Here is a 24,295-nt window from a genome sequence, read left to right as displayed (position 1 = left end):
TGTACAGTAACTTCTGCAGCTGTACAATTCATACGTCAGTAACTAAAAATAGTGACGCCAGCGCAGTCGGTAGTATGTTATCAAACTTGTGACACTTCTTCATCATTTAGCAAAAATATGACAGGACAATACGTATGATTTAAATAAAACATGTTAATATGCTCAATACTTGAATCGACAGAGCTGTTTTTCTCAGCCATAGAACTTTAACATGCCATCAGTCGGATATTAATAAGGACATTAGAGCCCCCTAGCGGTGTTATCATTGTCCAGTTTTTCTGAAAACTGAATGGATCCACGTGACATGTTTTTTTTTTTTTTTTTTTTTGATGCAGCATCAACCTGTCAACAGAAAACATATTTATGCATACAATATGTTACATTATATTCTCTAATGAATAACAAACTAATTTATTACTTTAATATACTGTAGAGATAAAACGTTAAATAATAACATGACGCAAATCCAGCTTTAGGACAGTTGATGGAGCCAATGGCCTCTGAAATTTTCAGTTTCACTTAAACATTTTGACTTTGTCATGTGTATTTTTAATAACACATCAAAATAAATTCAGAGGCCATACGTGGCCATTCTCTTTCTCTCTTTATCTGATTGTAAGCATAATGTCTTTAAGGAGAGAGATAAAGGTGTTACAGATATTATGGTCACATAAAAAAGTGACAAGACAGCTCTACCTTTAGAAATTGTGAATGCTTGACTGAAACTTATTTTTCATGTCATATATTTTCTGTGTTCCTAGCCCCTCCTGCTGGTTAGGAGATGCTAATGCAGACAGATTGTTGTTAAAAATGACTTTTAACAGGATTTTCACTGTAATTTATGTAGCATTGTGTTGCATTATGTTGCAAAGTTTAAAATGAACATACACTCTAAAAAACGTTGGGTTGTTTTTTCAACCCAACTGCTGGGTTGAGCCAGTTGGGTTATTTTGTTGGGTTGTTTTATCAGTGTTGGGTAGTTTTTGTGCAACCCAACTTGTTGGGTTATATGTTGGGTAATTTTGAAGCAGAGCCAACTTAATAGATACATATAGCTGTTTCTCAATATTACTTTCTCTAGTCCACAAAATGTATTTTAAACATAAGTCCAGGCGAGAATATATATGTATTATGTTCAAATTTGCAGTCGGTTTGTAAAGTGAACGCCAATTTTAAAGTTTAATTTCAAAAAGTCGGAATGTTACCGGCCACCGGGTGTCACTGTTGTTCTTCCCCAGAGAGAACTTCTCCCTTCCCCCACACAAACGCGTCAGACAGACTCCTGTCACAGCTACAACCAACACGCTACCTGACGCGGGAATTTACCATCACCTCAAGATTCATGAACGGTTTTTCATCGACTTATCTTTGATTTATTTGAAGGAAAAGGTTTGTATCATTGTTTTTAATCATTTAAACTATTTCTGAATGCAAAATGTAGCACTTATGTCACTGCAATCGTAATAACTATGCTACTGGACCAGTTCTAGGTTCGTTGAGTGGTGTATGTTATATTAGAAAAGACACATGAGACATGAAAACTTATATAAATTAATTAGCAGTTTACTGAACAGGAATAAGAATGGAATAGGTAAGTTAGTAAGATAAATAGAATAATTAAATAAATATATAAATTATTCAATAAATGTATTGATAAATATTTACCCCACAAAATGTAGATCAATAAATAATCAATAAATATTTACAGTAAAAGATGTGTCAATAAATAATCAATGTAGATCAATAAATAATCAATAAATATTTATAGTAAAAGATGTATGTCAATAAATAATCAATAAATATTTACAGTACGGTATGTATAATAAATAATTTTAAATCCTTTATATTTAATCTTTTCTTATTTAAATAAGTTTAAATGGATTTAACTGGTTTAAGTATGGGTTTATTCTGGTTAGTTTTGTTCTTAGACCGGTCTATTAAATTTTAATCAGCTCTTTTAGAACAGTTGCTTTAACTATTTTTAAGCTATTTGTTTCTAGTTTTCTTTTAAGTTAACTCTTCTTTAAGGGAACAGGTACGTATTTTGGTGTGCTTATGTTAGTGTGATTGTTTCACTTTATAGGGTCTAACTCTTTCTTTGCAGGTAAAATGTAAGGATTTAAATGTTTCTTTTGTTTGTGCAATTGCTACACTTTGGAGTCTCACTTTAACAGAAAACATAAAAGAAAAAAAAATACAATACATCAACCAATTTTCATTCATACATTCACCTATTCACCAATTTCTCTATTCAATAAATCTAAATTATTGTGTTGCAATTTCAGAATTTCAGTTCAGAGGATCCGTCCAATTCGATGTTTTCAAAGGTCAATGTCCAATGTGATTAAAAGAATATAGCTCAGTGGTTCACTTTGTTCATGTCAAACCGTGTAAGCGATCAGAATGCGGTGTTTCAGTTCTTGCAGGTTAAAGATCCTTGGGTTGGCTCGCCATCTAGTATCCAGTTGAAATATCTGTTCATTCGTATGCTGTCTCGCAATACGCTGATTATCCAAAGGTCCGATCTGGTGTCGAGCTGTCCACAAACTTTCCGTGTAGGGGAAAAAAACCTGGCCTGCACAGCAGGCCATAAAGAAAATGTCAAATAAATAAATAAAATAAATTATCTCAACAGTAACAACTGCTTATTCTCATGTTTAACGCTGATAACGGAGTATTGCGATTCCTCTCGTTACTGACTGTCACCATGGTAACATCAAACAACTTGCTTTGCCGTTTCCCAAAATACAAATACATCAATATACAATGTCAAAATAAGGGAATAATCTTAATATTAAATACATTTCCCTTTTTAACATAAAACATTCATAAGCTGATTGTACACACCGATAATTTGTTACACTGTAATATATTGAACTCAATACACATTAAAACACAGTGAAACTCACCAAAACCGTCTTCAAAACACTCCTCAAAACCACCGCTAAGATGTTATAGGGATGATTCTCGATGAACAAAATATTAGAAGTGTTAAATAAGCCTAATTTTGGAGTTTAGTTTAAGGTGTCTGGATTCCGTGTGTATCTTATCGATTTTCCGTTAGCGTCTGCCGTTAATGTTAAAAAAACAAAACAAAACAAAACAAAACAGCTCGTGCATAACTGTGAAAGTGTCTTAAAGGGGCAGAGTGATATTAAACTAAAGGGATGGTTCAACATCATTAAAAGAATTAAAACTTTTACAAAATCAATATTTTAATATATTGTGTGGTTTCTAAATAACGTATTTATCTATTTATTGCTATTTATTAATTATATTATATATTATTATATATATATTATTTATTTCACTAATATTATTTATGTTTCTATTTGAACTGTGGGTTACATCCTCCCCTCCTTTCCTGATGCACGTCCCTGTGCATCCTATTAGCAACTACACGGCCATCACTCTATGTGACTGCCAGGAGTTTGGCTCATTTAAAGAGTCTGAGATGACTGCACTCAAACTCTGAAACAATGACTGCACTACTGTGACTAAGGGATTTCCTAAGTGGGGGTAAGTAAGTCTCTTTGTGGGTTGTCTGTGTCTACAAGACTTTCTTAGGTGGCTTCCATTCTCTCTGGCATCTTCCTGTAGATTTGCATCAGGTAACTTATTCTCTCCCAGGTTCATGTCAGATAAGTTATTCTCTCCCGGATTCATCTCAGGTAAGTTATTCTCTCCCGGATTCATCTCAGGTAAGTTATTCTCTCCCGGATTCATCTCAGGTAAGTTATTCTCTCCCAGATTCATCTCAGGCAAGATGTTCTCTCCCGGATTCATCTCAGGTAAGATATTCTCTCCTGGATTCATCTCAGGTAAGTTATTCTCTCCCGGATTCATTTCAGGTAAGTTATTCTGCGGATTTACAGGTAGGTAGGTTTCATCTGGTAGACTTGGAACAGTTATCACAGAAGCAGCCTCAGGAAAAGCTTTAGCTACATCTGGAAGGTCTTTCTCAATGGTGGACACTGTGAAACGTCTTGGCTTCCTCGGCTCTGTGTTTCTCATGAAGGACTCTATGGTTGCAGGGGTGTGGTGAACACCAACGGTATCTACAACCGTGGCTTCATGCCCATAAAAGTAGGTGATGTCATGGTCTTCGGAATCAGAGTCTTGACATTCAGATTCATTTGACTGTTCACTTCTTGGGCACTGACGAGTCCTTGGACGTCTAGGTCTCTCCTTGATGGACTCTTCAGATTCAACTGGGGTAAGAGGAAGAAACCCACAAGGCAGTAGCAGGTCTCGATGAAGAGTTCGTATCGGACCATCTTTGGTTTCAGGCCTCACAACATAGACTGGGATGTCTCCAGACTGTTTGATGACAACATACACATCAGATTCCCACTTGTCTGCCAACTTCTGCTTGCCTCTGAGGCGAACATTCCTCACCAGGACTCTGTCGCCTTCAGTCAGGGTGGAATCAACAACATGCTTGTCAAATCTTGCCTTATTGCGATAAGCAGTCTTTTTTGCATTTTCTGTTGCTACCTTGTAGCTTGCTTCCAGTCGGGACTTCAGGTTGCGGACATACTGTGAGTGAGAGCCTTGCTTGTAGTTGACAGGTAAGCCAAATGCTAAGTCTACTGGTAACCTTGGTTGTCTTCCAAACATGAGTTCATAAGGGGTGAAACCAGTGACTTCACTTCTAGTACAGTTGTAGGCATGTACTAAAGGCTTGACATATTCTCGCCAGTGACTCTTCTTCTGGTTCTCTAGGGTGCCTAGCATGCTCAAAAGGGTCCGGTTGAAGCGTTCAACAGGGTTACCTCTTGGATGGTATGGAGTAGTTCGTATCTTACGAATGCCTGCTAGGTCACACAGCTCCTTGATAGTCCGGGACTCGAAGTCTGGACCTTGATCACTATGGAGTCTTTCTGGGATGCCATAATGGACAATGAAGTGGTCCCAAAGGCATTTAGCAACAGTCTGAGCCTTCTGGTTTGAGGTGGGAATGGCCACTGCATATTTCGTAAAGTGGTCCGTGATGACCAGGATGTCTTTGGTGCCACTGGAGTCCGGCTCTAGGGTGAGAAAGTCCATGCATACCAGCTCAAGAGGTCGTGTAGCTGTGATGTTCACAAGAGGTGCAGCTTTCTCTGGTGGGACTTTACGCCTTGTGCAGCGGTCACAGGTCTTGATCTTGGCCTCTACCTCAGCTGACATTTTTGGCCAATAGAAACGTTTGCGGACAAGGTCAAGCGTCCGGTCTACACCCATGTGGCCCATGTCATCGTGGAGACTCTTCAGAACTATAGGTCTCAGATCTTCAGGTAACACAAGCTGGTAGTGAGTCTGTGCACCCTCTTGTCGCTTACGGAACAAGACGCCATCTAAGATCTCCAGCCTGTTCCACTCTCTGAAGAGGAGGGAGAGCTCAGGGAGTTCTTTTCTGAGAGATGGTGGAGGTTTTTCTCCCAGCTCCAGCTGTCTGAGTACTGCACTGATGCAAGAATCTGCCCTCTGCTTCTCCCGCATCTCAGTGGGTGTTATCATCGGGATGACGTTCACACCGTCTAGCTGGCATTCCTCTTCAAAGCCCTCTGGAATAGCACTTGAATGGTGGGCAAGCGACATAACCAAAGTAGTTCCAGGCAATGTTCCTTCATCATGAACCATGTGCTTCTCACAGATGGCCTTGATGGTGCTTTCATCCATTTCTGTTGACAGGTGTCTTTTTGTGAACTGCTGTATCCTCTCCATCTCTTTCCGGGACGATGAGTCATCAGGTAGCCTATCATGTGGACGTCTGGACAGCCCGTCTGCATCCTGATTCTGCTTCCCAGCCCTGTACTGCAGCTGGAAATCGAAGGTTGACAGATCAGCTAACCACCTGTAGCTTGTGGCATCAAGCTTGGCAGAGGTAAGTATGTAGGTCAATGGGTTACTATCAGTGACAGCAAGAAATGGGCGTCCGTAGAGGTAGTCTTGAAATTTTTCTGTAATTGCCCACTTAAGGGCAAGAAATTCCAACTTGTGGGCAGGGTACCTGCTTTCACATCTTGACAGACCACGGCTTGCATAGGCGATGACTCTCTTCTGTCCTTGTTGCTCCTGGTAGAGTGCTGCACCAAGACCTGAAGTGCTGGCATCTGTATGCAGGATGTAAGGCAACTTGGGGTCAGCAAACCCGAGGACAGGGGCAGTGGTTAGCTTCTCGATGAGAGTGTCAAAAGCTGTTTGGCAAGTGGTGGTCCATCTGTCACCGAAGAGGTCTTTTGGATTGTAGTACTTCTCACTATTCACTGTGGTCTTAAAGCCTTTTCTCAATGGGGGATATCCAGCAGTGAGGGCATTGAGAGGCTTCACAATCTTTGAATAGTCCTTAACGAACCTACGGTAGTAACCGCAGAATCCCAAGAATGCTCTCAGTTCTTTCAGTTTAGTTGGTCTTGGCCAGGTTTTTAAAGCTGTTATTTTCTCTGGGTCTGTTTCAACTCCCTTCTCAGACACAATGTGTCCTAAGTACTTCACGGAGGTCTGGAAGAATTTGCATTTCTCGGGCGATAACTTCAGGCCGAACTCTTTCAACTGGTTGAGCACCCGCATCAGTCTTTCCTCATGCTCTTGTAGTGTTGAGGAGAAGATAATCAAGTCATCCAGGAAGACGAGAGCCTGCTTCATGTTCAACCCTCCTATGCAGCGTTCCATGAGCCTCTGGAATGTGCTTGGGGCATTTGTTATCCCCTGAGGCATCCGGTTGAATTCATAGAATCCAAGTGGACAGACAAATGCAGTTTTCTGCTTGTCTTGTTCCTCCATTTCGATCTGGTAAAATCCAGATTTGAGATCGAGCACTGAGAACCACTTTGATCCCGTCAATGCTGAAAAGGACTCCTCCAGATTGGGTAAGGCGTATGAATCTTTGATCGTCTGCAAGTTCAGCTTTCTATAGTCCACGCAGAGTCTGACATCGCCATTCTTCTTCTTGACGACCACAATCGGCGAGGAGAAGGGTGATTCAGATTCGCGGATGACTTCTGCATGAAGGAGTTGTTGGATGTGGTTTCGTACAGCCTCGATGTCCTGTGGGTGGATAGGCCTCGCTCTGTGCTTAAAAGGTGTCTCGTCACTAAGCTTTATGTGATGTTTGATCTTGTCAGTACGGCCAAAGTCAAGGTCGTGCTGCGCGAACACCTCAGGCATGGAGTTCAACTTTTCGGATATTCTGTCTTTCCACTTGTTACATATTGGAGAGTTACTGAAGTTAAATTCAAATTTTTTCTTGGGGATCAGGTCTGTTGAGTGTTTGGAACTAAGAGTCTGAAGAGACTGGGCACTCTTGATGGCATGGATCTCTGCTATCACAGCCTTAGGGGGTAGAGTTATGTCATGGTCTGACTCATTCTTCAGAATGACTGGTAAGCAGTGGGGCTGCTTAGATGGCAGGTTTGCTAGCCCGTCAGTTACCAGTATGCCACCTGGTAACGAAACTGCTGTTGGTGACTCTACTATCACCCACTGACTGCAGTTAGTTGTTCTGCAGCTCACTGATCCTTCAAAGACTCTTGTCTGACCGGCAGCAATGGTCTCAGCGTCTCTGCTGTGTAGTCTCACTTTCCCCATGCTTGAATCAAAAGTATGTCTTTGTCTGGCTCCTAGAGTTTTTAAGACTGCTCTGTAGCCATATGGAAGGGATTGGTAGTTCTGAGGAGTGACATCTGCATACTGCTCATAGAGAACATCTAAAGCATTGGTTCCTACTAGTACTGATGACAGAGTTGAGCGCATATCAGGTACAATTAACGCTAGTGTAGGAACGTCAATGTCCACTCCAAAGGTGCTCCTAGGGAAGCTGATGGTGACTTTGATGTAGCCAAGGTAAGGCACTTCCTGACCATTTGCTCCCTCCACCTCAAGCAAGTCACTTAATGAGTGGATGGGAAGATGAGACAGGGTTTCTTGATAGAAGGAGTTTGGGATTGTTGTGACTTGAGAGCCTGTGTCTAATAGGCAGCTGCATACTTTGCCACATATGGTCACTTGTGCAGTGCAGCGTGCTCCAATCAGTCCCTTGGGCAGGGTTGCTGACTGTCTCTTGGTGGTAGAGTTAGAGAACATGTTGGAAACACGTCGTTTCTGTTTGGGACACTTTGTCTGTCTCCCAGTCCCTGTTTGTCCCTCTGCAGGAACTGGCTCTAAAAATTCTTAGGCTCTGAAGTGCTGTTTACAACATCCCATGCTTGCTGCTTTTCCTTCAACAGCTTTCCTTTTGAGGCTACCAGAGAGGGATTTGGTTCACCATCACACTGTGGCTTGATGTGTCCATCCTCTCCGCACCTGAAGCAGTACCAAGGTTTTGGTCTCCTGCTGCTGTTGGTCTTTTCATCTTGGCTGTGAGGTGTGGGAGTCTGAACTCCCATAAAACCAGGTGTGGGCACCTTCAGTTTGGGAGCTGGCTTAGCTTGGTTCTTTCTTTGACTTTTCTGCGTGACACGTGCGAGCTGGGTTTGTAAATCTGCTATTTGCCTTTTCAGATCTTGAATCTCTGGTGAAGGAGAAGGTAAATGCGATGTACTGCATTCTTCATCATACTGCACACAAATGCCTTGGTAATGGGATGACACCTTGGGTTTTGAGGAACTGAGATGGTGCTTCATCCGAGATGCTTTGGAAGCTCGCCTGTCTTCTGCTGTGCGGAGTAACAACAGCAGTTCTGCAAAGGTAGGTGGATTTTGCTTTTTCTGCTCCAGTTGCAGCTCAGATATCAAGGTGTTGTCCCAACAACCTCTGACAAATTGTCTCAGAAGCTGCCTGTCAAACTCACTTGCAGAGACACCCCCCCTCCTGAGGGTGGCATTCAACATCACCTGCAGCCGTTGGAGGTAAGTTGAGGGTTTCTCACCACTGTCTTGCATTGTATTGAGATACTTTGCAAATAGGTCGTCGCCATCTTCAACGGTGCTAAATGCAGAGTCCAGGATATCTAGATATACACTTGGAGGTGTTTCGGGTGTCAGGTGCTTCACAATGTCAATGGCAGGTGACAAGAGGCTTTCAAGGAGCTTCCGTGATTTGTGCAGGTCTGATTGCCTAGTGTCTTTGAGAAGAAGTCCCACATTAGAGCGCCAGGTCTCATAATCTGCCTCATTGTTGGGTCTAGGGAGATGCCCAGAAAAGGGTCGGATTCTTAGGGCTGTGTTTACATGCATAGCAGAGTCTTCATTTCGCACAATGTGTTCAACGATTACTTTCTGAATTTCTGGTGGATTCATGTCACAGAGTTTCAGAACAGATGGTGTCTCTTTGGCTGGTGCTGGAGGTGGCATCCAGTCGCCGCCTGGCTGGACATGCTGCTCTGGAAATGTGTTCTGAGGGCCAACCTGTGTGGCTCTTTGTGGAAGATGTTGCTCAGGTGATTTCAATTCCATGCTGTCACTTTGAAGCGGAACTCCACCATAAAACAACATTATGCTCCAACACTATATTTCATCACATATATATAGTTGGTTGTGCTTCCATCAAATGTACTAACTCCATATAAAAAAATAAAGCTTTTAACTGCTACAATAACGGTGATTTGACGCGTCATCAAATCACCGGAAGAAAAATGCAAGACTACAAGTTCTGAACGTTCTAAATGGGGGCGGGTCTTGAAGCGAAATGATTGACAGGTGAGCGTCACAAAAAATGATGGACGATACCGACCGCAGTTTTTTGGTTGCTGAGGAGAATATTGCCGAATATGAAGGCTATTTATTTGAGCCAGAATATTCTCCCGATGAAATAAGGCAACGGAGGGAACAACAGCAGGCAGCTCTGGCTAGTAGCGCCATCGTTGCGTCTGAACGTTCTCGAGCTGACAGCAGTTGGTGGTGCTCCTGTCAACATTGCCCACAACAACGAACAGAAGTGGAGTCACTTTGTTGTCAGGAATGGAACCGCGGTCAGTTTTTGCTGAGAGAGGCAGAGGAGATGGAAGACGGATCCGAGCTGTCCTGCCTAAACCAACACAGCAGCTTTCAAGCTCATCTGGACAGAGGGGTCCTGGAAACGTTTTTCCACTTGGATAGAATTAATTGGAGGAAACAGAGAAGATCACAGGGCCCAGGAGGACAACTGTCAAATAGACAAGTAAGTCAATCATATTTCGTCTGCTGATTGCTAATAGGTAATGTAGTTAGCTGCTAAGCCCATATTAAAACAATTAACGTCACACGACTTGCTGAGCCACCTGAGCAAAGACTAGTGATACAGTGCATGTTCTGAAACAGAATTTTTGACATTAATGTAATTCAGCTAGGAAGCTAGTTTAATGTAGACATTTTCTTCTATGCAGTTGCGTTTGGTTGGCTATCGAATAATTCTGGAATGGGTGCTAAGAGGCGAGCGTTTGGGGAGACACAACCGAGCAGTTCTCCCCGCCTGCGTCGTGGATGCTGTAAGGCAACGGTATCCGTCCCCTGACGGCCAATACACTGGTTTCCTCGAAGTGAGAGAGGCAGCAGAAGGAATCGAGTAGACTAAGTTACTGCTCAACAAATGTAAATATTTTTTGGGTGCTGTTAATAAAAATGTATTTTGTTTTTGGACCCTGTGTTTATTTTCTTTAATACACTTACCTGAAAAGTTATTTCATAATCAGGAGATCGGTCAGCAAATGCACTAATTATATCTCTGGTCATTTTAGCCCCAAAAGTAACTAAGACACATTCTGCATAACAAACTTTAGGTTAGCCCACATGTGAAAACCTTTGTTTTTGACAACACAGCTCTAATTTGAAGGAATTCACATTCACCTTTGGATTTGCGCTACACACAATTATAAGAAAATGTGGACACATGTTTATATCTAGGACAAATGACTGTAAGCCAAAGCCATTTTACTCATGTAAATACACATGACTGTAAACCTAAGCTATTTTCACTTCTGTAAGCATATGTGAAACATATTGCCGGTTCAATAAATATTTATTAAATGGCCACACATACAGAGCTTATATAAAAAACTGATGAATGAACTGATGCATTAGCAAACGGTAATGGGATAATCACACAAATTGCAACTCATTTTTACAAGAGGCTTGTATTATAAATAGACACTGGTGGTTAATGAGTTAATCATTTAGCAAAACGACTCTTGTGTTTACGGCCTGCATCATCTTTGGATGGTTTGGGGACTGTTCCTATGTTAGCAGGCAGGTCAGGTGTAAGAAGAGTTGAAGATGTGTCCCTGAAGATGACAGTAGGATCATTCCGCCTCTCCAACACCAACTGCATCAATCTGGTTCTGAAGTTGACTGTGGTTTGCTGATACCTCTTTCTTGTGAACCATTCTTTTGAACGCTTGCTCCATTCTTGAATGATCACAGGTTTTCCTGTAAGACATGAAAGTATTATGAGAGCAATTATAGACTGTTTAATATACACTACTGTTCAAAAGTTTAGTGTCACTTGCCTAAAATGTTAACTATGATCTTAAAAATCATTTACCGGTAATCTGAATGTGTATGGTTAAAAGCTTGAGATTACTTTTGTAGACAGAAATATACCTGTGCCAAACAGATTCATTTCGGTTATTGGAGAACTTAAAGGTGCAGTGTGTAATTTTTAGAAGGATCTATTGACAGACATGCAAAATAATATACAAAACTATATTATCAGGGGTGTATAAAGACCTCTTTATAATGAACCGTTATACATTTATTACCTTATATTGAGATGTTTTTATCTACATACACAGAGGGTCCCCTTACATGGAAGCCGCCATTTTGTGCAGCCATGTTTCTACAGAAGCCCTTAACAGACAAACTTTTTTACTAAATTGTCTCCAACGATGGCATGTTTGTCCAGTGGTGGCTACAGTAGCTTCTCTATGTGTTTCAAAAGCAAGAGGTGAGCAGTGGACTGAGCCATTCGTTGCAATTCACAACCTCACCACTAGATGCCGCTAAAATTTACACACTGCACCTTTAAAGTGTATTTTAAAATATTTTTTTTTTAAATAGATGACTTACACTGAAAATTGAAGAAAAAGCAGCCAATAAGAACAGTTTTAATTTATTTTGGATGCTTTTGATTTTAACATAATTCTCACATTTGTGTTATGACGTAGTTTGGACGAGTTCATTATTATTCTGCAATATGGAAAAAATATCAATAAAGAACGAGTGAGTGACCCCAAACTTTTGACAGGCAGTGTATATTTTTCACACACACAAATGCAATTTTAACACTGACCTTCTGAATCCAGCTTTGGTTTCTGAGTCAGGTTCTCATTGTGATGCATGATGGCCAAGTTTGTTCTCTGCTTCATACTCTGGTAGGAAAAGCACTGTCTCTTTGGAGCATATTTTAAGAGGGAACTGTGGAATACTTCCAAGGCACCTGCTTGTTCAGCAGAGATGTAATATATATTAGATAACCTTTATTGTTAACAAATAAAAGCCTTAAAATAGCAAAGCTTGCTACAACAATGTTTATAAGGGCTGGTTACACCCCTTAGACAAGTGAGGGAGGAAGCTACACTATTGAACAGCCGTGACAAAATTTGGCAGACAACACCACTGACCTGTGTGTTTGAAACGGACCATGTTTTCTAGATCCTTCTGGAGTGTTGTGTTGAGGACTATTCTAGACAGCTCCTGATATGCTTCACTATCCTTACACAGCCACATTTTTTTCTCCCGGTCTTCATCAGTGAGAGGTGGGTGATGACAGCTATGCTCAGTACCTCCTTCAGTCCATGTATGTTCATCAATTATGTGGTGCAGAATTGAATTCCACGTCGACTTCAGTGTCTTATAAGAATAAATATAAAAAAATATTCAAGGACGTGTCCAAACACTACATACACTTTAGCCTTGCCAATGAGAAGGGACTACTGAAATAAGCTACTCAGACTGACATTTCCAGAGTGAGACAGTTGAGGAGTGAAATAAAGAGTACAGAAGACCATAAAGTGGTCTACATACCTTGACATTTCCTCCTGCCTTGGCAGTAGAGTACCAGAAATGGTTCCGGACTGAGCGGATCCAAGGTTTCAACGCGGCACATGCCCTCTTCTTGGACTTGGCTATCAATTTGCTTTGGATATCTGGGTAAATACAAGACAATGTTACGAGTAAAAACATGACCACTTGCAACCAACATCTGGGTACTTTCGCTACCAGGGTAAGTGCATAATGTCAAACAATCTTGTCACTTATTGAACTCATGAAAGGGCTATGAGTTCAATAACGCAGAAAAATCGCAATAACCTGATGCTGAGTGACAAGTGCCTTTGTGTACATGTCTACTCTGACACATTGTTTGACGCTAGGGCTGCGAGATAAATTGCACGGGATTGTCATGCGCATCTCGTCAGTAAAGCTGGTTCCTTGGTTAGTAGTTAATCGCCATCAGCTGCTTTCAGATGGAGCGGCATTTTACTACACAGAGCAGTAGTTCACTGACAAGCGGGGAAATGTTGCGTTCATAATGACAGGCAATTCATCCACAATTATGAATGCGATATGTCCCTGCTTGTCAGTGAACTACGGCTCTGTGCAGTAAATGCCGCTCCATCTGAAAGCAGCTGATGGCGATTTACTACTAATCAAGGAACCAGCTTTACTGAGGAGATGCACGTGACAATCGCATGTGAATTATCTTGCAGCCCTATTTCACACTATGCGCTCATGCTGGTAGTGAAAGTACTCGCCTACAGTCTGTGATTTAAATTGTTGTGTACTGTACATCTAATGTCAGGATTTTATTCAGGAGTGCGGTTAACAGTAGGGATGCACGATAAATCGGGCGACATATCGTTATCGGCCGATAACTGCTTATTTTTTAATATTATCGGTTATTGGTCTGATAGCAAAATCAGGCCAATAAATGAAAGCCGATAAATTATGGATTATTTTGGTTCGTTGAACCACTTCACTTGCTCATTGCTGGCCATGTGGAGTTTTGATTGGTGCTTTCTGTGACATAGCACGAAGATGATGTGTTGTGGGCTTAAGAAGAGTATGCTAGTCTAGCGCAAAGACAAGATGTCCGCGGTCTGCCAGTTTTTCATTGTGAAAATAATATGAATATTTATTGGCCTATAGATATCGGTTATCGGCCCCCAAATATAAATCGGTATCGGCCAAAATCTCCATATCTGTGCATCCCTAGTTAACAGCTATACCGACATACCCATCACAAGCTTTTAACTTATAGTGGCAGATTGTACTCACTCTTAGCAGTGTGCCAAATATCAAATTGATGATCGATCTCTTCATATTCCTCGCGCATTATTTTCTTGACACTCGTGGAACGATCAGTTGCCAAGACCTCCACATGTAGGCCGTTGTCAAGTAGATGGTCCAATCCACGCCTGAGCGCAACAGTCTCCATAGCCCCTGAGCTTGTGGTCTCGGTCACCTAAAAAGGGCATAATAAGAGATAGAAGTGACAAAGTTTGAGCACATACAAATAAAATATATTATTCTTCTTCTTAAAATTATAGTAATAATAAAAATAAAAATAATAATAATAAGATTATTATTATTGATTGAATTTTGATTCATGTAACGTACCTGGACCAACTCTGAATGGATAATTTCCCTGCCGGGGTCAGCCATGAAAGTGTAAGATGTGTATTTTGCGTTAAACCCAGGGCTGTCTGACCGGCCATCAGAAGAAAGGTGTGTCATTTTTCCATCTTGCTGCTCCATGAACAACTTCGCCAATACAATGGTTTTCTGTAGCTCAAATTCAGCTTGAATGACTGGATGCAAGTAAGAGTTTTGTATGTCGTAGAATGTGCTGCTGCTAAAGATCTGTAGATTAATGAGTTTGGCCCACTCTTCCAACTTGGTGAATGTGCTTCCAGTAAATAGTATGGCAGCAGCAAGAAGGAGGTTAGACTGTGGCATTCCACGTTCAGAGGGACATGACGTCCAAGTTCCACTGTGACCTTCTGCACACTCCCACTTAACCCTCATCTGGGACCCAAGATAGGACACTTCTCTTTTTTCAATGATGGTGGCACATGTTTGGCAGAATCTGAACAGTTCTAGTACCTTGGACTCTGACACTACAACTTTTTTCTCCTGCCAGCTTATCTGTGCAGTTCCCACGTCTGTGACACTGCTGGTGGAAGAGGTACAGTCTGTGTCTGGTTTGTAGGTGGTTTGAGTGGCTTCCAAAGTCTCAATACTGGAAAAGCTGATATTCATATCTTCTGAAAGTAGCACTGCTGGGTTTCTTGAAGGTCCTGTGTTTCTCTGCTGCAGAAAGACAACACAGTAAACACTCCATACCAAACAGATAATATAGTGATAAACAGATAATACATGATATAGCCTGTGTAAACATCTTTTAATTTTTATCTAAAAGAAGGTAATGAATTTAAATCATTGTCAATTTATTACATGCACACACACACACACACACACACAGGGCCGTGCACAGACCTTTTGAGGGGCATGTGCTGAAACTGAAAAAGGGCACCCACTCCAAATAAATATCACATAATAATCATCTTAAAAGCTTTATATTTATTCACTATTAATGATTGAAGAAATCACTATTAATGAATGAAAAATGACATTTTATGATAGCTTGGCATTATGCAGTGCAAAGGATATCTGGCCTTGTAAGTTGGCTTTAACAATTTACATCCTGGGTGTTTGTCTGTATTAGGCCTATTTGTAGTCATGTGTTTGTGAAGTGCTTGTGTACTCGCTCTTATTTAATTGTAGAATATATTAATTGTAATTTTTCCTCTGCTTACATATAAAGTTAAATAAAATATGTTTGAAGAAAAAAAAGGTATTCTGTTTGGTTTTATAAGCTAATTTTTATTATTTGGTTAACATGTTTATGTATGTGATTGAGAAGAGGGGGAAATAGGAGATTAAAGATCAAAATAGGAGATTATACTACACTATAGCCATACCATTAGCATATTCAACATGTATCTGCCTACCTGGCAAAAACTGTGCTGAGGACCAGGAACCTTGGTCTTTTGAAGGTGCAAATAACTGCATTACTAAATACTAAATAGACTTAACTCTATGCAGTTGATTTCAGAATAAAAAGTTGTGAACCAAATAATCATACAACTCCCTTGACTAATTCAAGGCATAAGGTACATACATAATTTATATCCTGATAGCATACTGTAATGAGTGACAGGGCAATATAATGTACATACTTGTATGATCCTTTACACGTTTCTCGTCTCTATCCAGTTTTCCTAACTGGGCTTCTGATGTCTTTCTAATCTGTAATGTTTTTGGTGTTTATGTAGGCTAAACATTTACCCGCGTGGGCGCATCTTCTCGCGTGAGATGTGTTGACTTTAGTTAAACGATTGAGACGCGTCATGCAAAAAAAGCGGTAAAAACCCGACCTTGCATTCCGTATTGTTGTCACGGGTGCCCTTCACATGCGTGAACACTTTTTAAAAACTGCTTACGCTTTGTCAAAAACTCCATTTGGTCGCAGTTTGGAGCCCTTGGTGCCCCCTGATTGCCCACTCGCCCAATCCCGTCTATGGATAATTCGGCTCTGCTCAAATTTATAAAACATGCGCCGTTATAAACATACTAGTGTTTCTTTCGTAATGAGACAGCATTGTACCAACAAGAAACTTATTTACCGTTGCAAGACGTTCAGCTGCTCTGACTGACTGCTGTGTGGAACTTCAGCTTGCTGCACTCAGGGGGCGGAGTAAAGAGGTTTGACAGACAGTTTGAGCGGATCCAAAAAGATTTCGTTTTTTAATAATTTTATTTGATAAATATATTTGTAAAACACACAGACAGACGTAAATGGTTGACAATAGCATTAATTTATATATTAAAAAAATAATAAAACACCTCCAAAAAAAGGGCACTTCGGAGTGTAAGGACAAAAAGGGCATGTGTTCTGCACAGGTTGAGCCCTATCTGTGCACGTGCCTGCACACACATATATGATATATGAGGTGATCAGCATTTACTGCGGTGGCTTTTCTCATCAATGTATTGTTGCGTTATGAGCGCTGTTTTGATTTTAAATACAAGTGATAGTTTATTGTATATCATGTCAAGTGCAGATAATTCAGTGAAAAATCAGATATGTAAGAGTTACACAGGGTTACGACTAGGGAGAGAGCTCACACATAGACTTACACCAAGAGAACGTGTGTGTGTGTAAGAAACGCGTGAGTGACGTGTGTGTGTGTGTGTGTGTGTGTGTGTGTGTGTGTGTTTGTGAGAAACGCGTGAGTGACAGAGAGACAGGAGAGCAGGGAAAGTAAATGCAGCTGAACGAATACGCTACGTGTTTTAAATGGCGTTAAAATAAATAAAAAACAAAACAATATGTGGTGACCGGTGTTGAATCTGTGGCGAATGTTTGGTGAAACACTGTTCTCAGTAATATGCTCTCTCTGTACCTCTCTACTCTACGTAGTATGTTTACCGTAATTACACAAAACAAACAACAACTAAGCCAAATTATGTTTAAGATATTTTGACCATTTTACATTACCTGAGTACGCGGGGCTTTCTGAGGCGTGGAGGTGGTTGGCTCATCGCGTAGACTTTCCACGTCAGTGTCGAAGGATGGAGACTCAGTCAGGGTTGAGCTGCTAACTGTAGTGTTCCTTGGTAACGCACCTGGCTTCAATTTTTTTGCATGTGACACTGCATTTCCCAAAAACTTAGCTGAAAAACAGTAGTCGAAGTCCTCCTGACAAAAGTGCTGGCTACATATTCTAATTTTTGAGTAACGCGTTGGGGGCGTGTCAAGTGGAAGATTTATTGCAGTTAACCACTGGGCGCAGAGTTGAGGGTTGCGTTGAGGTAAACTATAAAAACTAACTCCCGGTGGCCTGGATTTGTTGTCCTTACAGCCACATAATGCGCAGGTTCTAGTCATATTTTAGCGATGTAGAAAGCGCAAAAGAAGCTGAAGGCTGCGTCTTCAACGGTTAGTGGGTGGAGCTAATTACTCCGTTTCGCGCAGTGCATTCTGGTTAAATGAGTCAATAAAAGACGTTAAGAAAATTCCGCTTCAACACACTATCAATCAAATTTATCGAAATCGTGCAAATTTTCGATTTTTTTCTCAAGTAAAATACAAAATAGAAATAAATTACCCATTATAACAGGCTGGACTGTCTAGTCTTCAATTCCCCTTTGAGTCTCGGGATTCTCGAGGTCAACAGCATTGCTGATGATGGAGAGTTCTTCTTTAAGGAGAGTTGCAAGGTCCTTGCCAGTCTGCTTTGCTATCTCCTTCAGCTCAGAGAGGTAGGTCTGTGTAGCTGTTTTGCTAACTACAGGTGTGTAGACACTAGCTAGGGTTCTAATGCAGTAACTGTATTTAGCTGGGGAACTAGTGTCAAGTGTGTAGGGCAATAAAGATGCAAGTGCCTGTACAGCTGTGCCATATCTATATTCTATAATGACTTGCTTGTCTGAGTGTGCTGTGTGTGTGGAGTCTATGGGAATTATTCTTTCGATGGAACCATATTGCTTAAGAAAGTCAAAAAGTTCTTCATCTGTTTCTGTATCGGTAATGCCACTAACGATAACAGCATTAGGGACTTTTACATTGTTATGCTGGACTGCTTCCATGTCTCGTTAAGGTTAGACTCTAGTTTTAACTCTATTTTATTTCGATTAATACCACTCCTGGCTGCTGGCTCGCCAAATTTTATGTAGCACTTATGTCACTGCAATCGTAATAACTATGCTACTGGACCAGTTCTAGGTTCGTTGAGTGGTGTATGTTATATTAGAAAAGACACATGAGACATGAAAACTTATATAAATTAATTAGCAGTTTACTGAACAGGAATAAGAATGGAATAGGTAAGTTAGTAAGATAAATAGAATAATTAAATAAATATATAAATTATTCAATAAATGTATTGATAAATATTTACCCCACAAAATGTAGATCAATAAATAATCAATAAATATTTACAGTAAAAGATGTGTCAATAAATAATCAATGTAGATCAATAAATAATCAATAAATATTTATAGTAAAAGATGTATGTCAATAAATAATCAATAAATATTTACAGTACGGTATGTATAATAAATAATTTTAAATCCTTTATATTTAATCTTTTCTTATTTAAATAAGTTTAAATGGATTTAACTGGTTTAAGTATGGGTTTATTCTGGTTAGTTTTGTTCTTAGACCGGTCTATTAAATTTTAATCAGCTCTTTTAGAACAGTTGCTTTAACTATTTTTAAGCTATTTGTTTCTAGTTTTCTTTTAAGTTAACTCTTCTTTAAGGGAACAGGTACGTATTTTGGTGTGCTTATGTTAGTGTGATTGTTTCACTTTATAGGGTCTAACTCTTTCTTTGCAGGTAAAATGTAAGGATTTAAATGTTTCTTTTGTTTGTGCAATTGCTACACTTTGGAGTCTCACTTTAACAGAAAACATAAAAGAAAAAAAAATACAATACATCAACCAATTTTCATTCATACATTCACCTATTCACCAATTTCTCTATTCAATAAATCTAAATTATTGTGTTGCAATTTCAGAATTTCAGTTCAGAGGATCCGTCCAATTCGATGTTTTCAAAGGTCAATGTCCAATGTGATTAAAAGAATATAGCTCAGTGGTTCACTTTGTTCATGTCAAACCGTGTAAGCGATCAGAATGCGGTGTTTCAGTTCTTGCAGGTTAAAGATCCTTGGGTTGGCTCGCCATCTAGTATCCAGTTGAAATATCTGTTCATTCGTATGCTGTCTCGCAATACGCTGATTATCCAAAGGTCCGATCTGGTGTCGAGCTGTCCACAAACTTTCCGTGTAGGGGAAAAAAACCTGGCCTGCACAGCAGGCCATAAAGAAAATGTCAAATAAATAAATAAAATAAATTATCTCAACAGTAACAACTGCTTATTCTCATGTTTAACGCTGATAACGGAGTATTGCGATTCCTCTCGTTACTGACTGTCACCATGGTAACATCAAACAACTTGCTTTGCCGTTTCCCAAAATACAAATACATCAATATACAATGTCAAAATAAGGGAATAATCTTAATATTAAATACATTTCCCTTTTTAACATAAAACATTCATAAGCTGATTGTACACACCGATAATTTGTTACACTGTAATATATTGAACTCAATACACATTAAAACACAGTGAAACTCACCAAAACCGTCTTCAAAACACTCCTCAAAACCACCGCTAAGATGTTATAGGGATGATTCTCGATGAACAAAATATTAGAAGTGTTAAATAAGCCTAATTTTGGAGTTTAGTTTAAGGTGTCTGGATTCCGTGTGTATCTTATCGATTTTCCGTTAGCGTCTGCCGTTAATGTTAAAAAAACAAAACAAAACAAAACAAAACAGCTCGTGCATAACTGTGAAAGTGTCTTAAAGGGGCAGAGTGATATTAAACTAAAGGGATGGTTCAACATCATTAAAAGAATTAAAACTTTTACAAAATCAATATTTTAATATATTGTGTGGTTTCTAAATAACGTATTTATCTATTTATTGCTATTTATTAATTATATTATATATTATTATATATATTATTTATTTCACTAATATTATTTATGTTTCTATTTGAACTGTGGGTTACAAAAAGTATGCAAAATGATGGTTCACAAGACATAACTCTTATTAAAAGTTTTATTAGCTTCCGTTGGCTAGTCTGTAATGCCCAGTAAATCTATATGCTTGCTTTTAAATGATTTAAATATTTCGTTTGATCAAACGTTTTATGAAATATGTCTAAAACATGGCTTTTAATAATTTTAGAAACGTTAGAATGTAACGTATTCTAATGGTTTAGAAATTCAGTTTAAAACAGATAACGTTAATATGAGGAAGAGACGTGTAAGTTACGTTTTAAATAAATAATCGTTTGTTGTAAAAGTTGAAATCAAACTGATGCTTTTAATATCATGTTTAGATCATGAAACTTTAGCCTTGAGTTCAGAGACAGGGTCACACATTGTGAACTCTCATTTGGTCTGTGTAAGTTACAGACATTTTTGTCTTTTTCAAATGTTTTTGATGATGCACACTTAAATCACAGTTTTGTCTCTTTTCCTCAGACCCTGATGGATAAAAGATGGATATTTTTTCCTGGAGAAGCTAAAACAATGTCACTTTGAGGTTCTGATACCAGCCTTTACAAAGTTATTTACAGGTAACATGAAAATGCACTTGTTTTTTTATTATTTAAAGTGATATGCTGATAATACAATGAGGCATATCAAAGCATTTCTTTATTAAGAATCCCTGCTTATTTTGCTGTGAGTATGTCATTTTCAAAAGTGGTATGTAAGGTTGCACGATTAAAGGAATGGTTCACCCAAAAGCTATATTAAACTCATGATTTACTCACCCCCAAGCCATTCAAGATGCATATGTCCATCATTTTTTAGACTAACACATTTTGAGATATTTTGGAAGGTGTCTTGGATCTTTCAGTTGGTCAGATGTGGTGTTACAGGGTCCACTCCTTCACGTCCAAAAAATGTGCATCCATCCTTCACAAAAGAAATCCAAATGGCTCCACGATGATAAACAAAGGTCTTCTGAGGGTAATCTGTGCCGTTTTTTTTTTGTAGAAATATCTATATTTAAACTTTATAAACAAAAATAACTAGCTTCCAGTAATACCGTCATCTTAGACTCCTCTGTATTCAGGACTAGGGGTGTGACGGTTATTATATAACCGTGAGACCGACGGTTATAGTTGAACACCGTCATTAGAACTCTATAACCGACAAAACCGTGTTATTAAAATATTAAAAAATATATATCATAAAGAATGTTTAAATACTAATTAAAACAATTGTCAACAGTCTGTGTTACACGCCCCACGTCACGCAATGAAAAATACAGAGCGGTGCAGACACTGACAACGCGCTGACATACAGGAGAGACCAGGGCACTTTTTGGTTACTTTTGAGATTAAACATATTAAACAAAGTCTCACCTTTCAAATCATCTCTTCCTTCTATTTAATTTATAGAATCAAATTAACATGAATGACCATAAGATGTTTTAACCGCGGAAAGGCTCCGCCCCGCTTTTCAAGTTCAGATCCTCCCATGTTAATTTACTAACTCTCCTGAAAGCACATTCACTGCTAGTTGTCTTGCTGTTAATTGTAAATAAATGTAGAGCAAGTAGCCAGTCAGTGTCTAGCTTATTCAAATGCTAGTTTCACATCGCAAGCATGAGCACTGAGCAGCGCGTATGCAGAGAGCGTTTGCCGCGCGTGGCCATTGTGCTTTTACACCGGCACATATGGCACTGTTTAATAACAGAATAACAATCTCAAGTTCACATTACTTTATTTTACATGCATTTATGAGCAAAACCTCTTCAAGATGCTTTTTAATCCACATTTTTTTCGTGCTGTTCTGGTCCGTGTAATGACAGATATAGACACAATTATAGACATTAAAAGCCCATGGCACAAATCTGTTTCTCTGAAGATTATTAAGATAATGGTAGATATAGGATTCATTTATGCTGGGCAGAGAGTGACAGCGCAGTCTTCTGGCAACAGTGTGTTTTTTAAATATTTAATTGCTTTCTGTTAAATTTCTCAAAGTCATTACTGTTTAAAAGGCATCACATTCATGATTTTATGGTAAAATGACACTTTCGCGTCAATCCATGAGCATTTAAACAAGCACCCCCCCCCCCCCAGACGGTTATGTGACGAACCGTCACATTTGACTCACGTCATAACCATCATCACCAATTCTGAAACCGTTACAGCCATATTCAGGACATATCTAATCTTGATTGCGTACGCGACCAATATGGCGCCATGGTCAGATGCTTTTTATTTTTGTTATATTTCTGAAACAACACTGCACGGATTACCCTCAGAAGGCCTTTGTTTATTATCGTGGAGCCATATGTATTTATTTTGTGAAGGATGGATGCAAATATTTTTGGACTTAAAAGAGTGGACCCCATAACTTTACATTTGATTAACTGAAAGATCTAAAACATTTTCTAAAATAATTGAAAATGTGTTAGTCTGAAAAATGATGGACACACGCATACTGGATGGCCCGGAGGCGAGCAATCATGGGTTTAATATCATTTCTGTCCCAACTATCTCTTTAATTGTATAAAATTGTCAAGCCCATCTCATCGGTAAAGCCGGTTCTGTGATTAGAAGTAAATTGCCATCATCTGAAAACAGGTAAAGCACCATTTACTACACGCAGCCATAGTTCACTGACAAGCCAGCCCATATAGCATTCATTATCGCATTAATTTACATTAAAGTTTTATTGAAAATTAATCCATGATTTGTCATTTTCAGAGTTCACAAGACTTCTCTGTGTTATTTCCTGACCATGCCGAAAAACTATTTGAAACTTGGGCACTGCATTTTACAGACAGAATCCTGCAACTTCCCAGCCAAGAACCAGGAGCATCAACAAATCACCTCCAGGTATACTTGGGAATACAATAGTTGTTTGCTGAGTATTATGACAGTAAAGTTACTAATTTAACTAAAACATTTTTCTCTACAGAACCCCATGATGATATTCCAACTCCTGTCTACAAAAGTGGGAAGAAAATCTTAAGTGTACATGTAAGTATTGCACACTTTGCTTTGCAAGCAACCTAAAACATTTAATATTTTGTTGGTGAACTAGCAAGAAGACATGTTTACAAGTAGGAATAGAGTTAAAACTCAGACAAGAAAATTTGTCTTTTACTCGCAACTCTAAAACATTAACTTTAGGGACAAACGTTAAAGGAATAGTCTACTCATTTTCAATATTAAACTAGTAAGCCCAATTTTTTAGATTTTGCAACAACCTGCATACTTGCCCTTATTACTTAATATAGCCAACACTTTATTAGCATATATTATGTAATGAATGAATACAGGGCTGGACATTAACGTCTGTCCCTAAAGTTAATGTTTTAGAGTTGCGAGTGAAAGACAATTTTTCTTGTCCGAGTTTTAACTCTATTACTACTTGTAAACATGTATTCTTGCTAGTTCACAAACAAAATATTAAATGTTTTAAATGAGTAGACTATTCCTTTAATGTCCAGCCATGTATTCGTTACATAATATATGCTAATAAAGCGTTGGCTATATTAAGTAATAAGGGCAAGTATGCAGGTTGTTGCGAAATCTAAAAATTGGGCTTACTGCCAGGTAGAGCGACGTGGCAGAATCTGAAATTACTGTGAATTTGAGTTATTGCCATGAAAAGTGTATATTGCAAGGTTATTGAAATAAAACAGAAATGTATACATTTCATGACAATTAAACTAGATGCTACATTTCTGTGTATGAAATATGAATTGTTTGGTTTTGTATAATAATGCTGCATC

At 39.1% G+C, this 24,295-nt stretch overlaps 2 protein-coding genes and 1 long non-coding RNA gene across 4 annotated transcripts; 2 read left to right on the top strand and 1 right to left on the bottom strand.

Annotated features, from left to right (window-relative positions):
- Nucleotides 1-878: 878 nt before the first annotated feature.
- On the top strand, nucleotides 879-23,595 carry LOC141352935 (uncharacterized). Of its 2 annotated transcripts, none has more exons than XR_012359982.1 (4): nucleotides 879-1,389; nucleotides 21,019-21,113; nucleotides 23,262-23,393; nucleotides 23,476-23,595. It is a non-coding gene; the product is annotated as an uncharacterized lncRNA (long non-coding RNA). The 2 variants fall into 2 exon arrangements; XR_012359983.1 differs by lacking the exon at nucleotides 879-1,389 and adding an exon at nucleotides 20,548-20,938.
- LOC141353269 (uncharacterized) lies at nucleotides 9,437-10,538 on the top strand. Its single transcript, XM_073859737.1, has 2 exons — nucleotides 9,437-10,080; nucleotides 10,286-10,538. The coding sequence occupies exons 1-2, from the start codon at nucleotides 9,637-9,639 to the stop codon at nucleotides 10,466-10,468; spliced, it is 627 nt and encodes a 208-aa protein (XP_073715838.1). The 5' UTR covers nucleotides 9,437-9,636; the 3' UTR covers nucleotides 10,469-10,538.
- Nucleotides 10,671-15,323, bottom strand: LOC141353268 (uncharacterized). The gene is made up of 6 exons (XM_073859736.1): nucleotides 14,514-15,323; nucleotides 14,172-14,358; nucleotides 12,921-13,042; nucleotides 12,518-12,746; nucleotides 12,187-12,333; nucleotides 10,671-11,324 (listed from the first exon to the last, which is right to left on the bottom strand). The coding sequence occupies exons 1-6, from the start codon at nucleotides 15,153-15,155 to the stop codon at nucleotides 11,068-11,070; spliced, it is 1,584 nt and encodes a 527-aa protein (XP_073715837.1). The 5' UTR covers nucleotides 15,156-15,323; the 3' UTR covers nucleotides 10,671-11,067.
- Nucleotides 23,596-24,295: the final 700 nt, after the last annotated feature.

The sequence above is a fragment of the Misgurnus anguillicaudatus genome, chromosome 21, assembly GCF_027580225.2.
Source record: "Misgurnus anguillicaudatus chromosome 21, ASM2758022v2, whole genome shotgun sequence".
NCBI classification, from domain to species: domain Eukaryota; kingdom Metazoa; phylum Chordata; class Actinopteri; order Cypriniformes; family Cobitidae; genus Misgurnus; species Misgurnus anguillicaudatus.
Note: the sequence above shows the minus strand (reverse complement) of the source record. Positions and strands in the feature narration are given on the sequence as shown.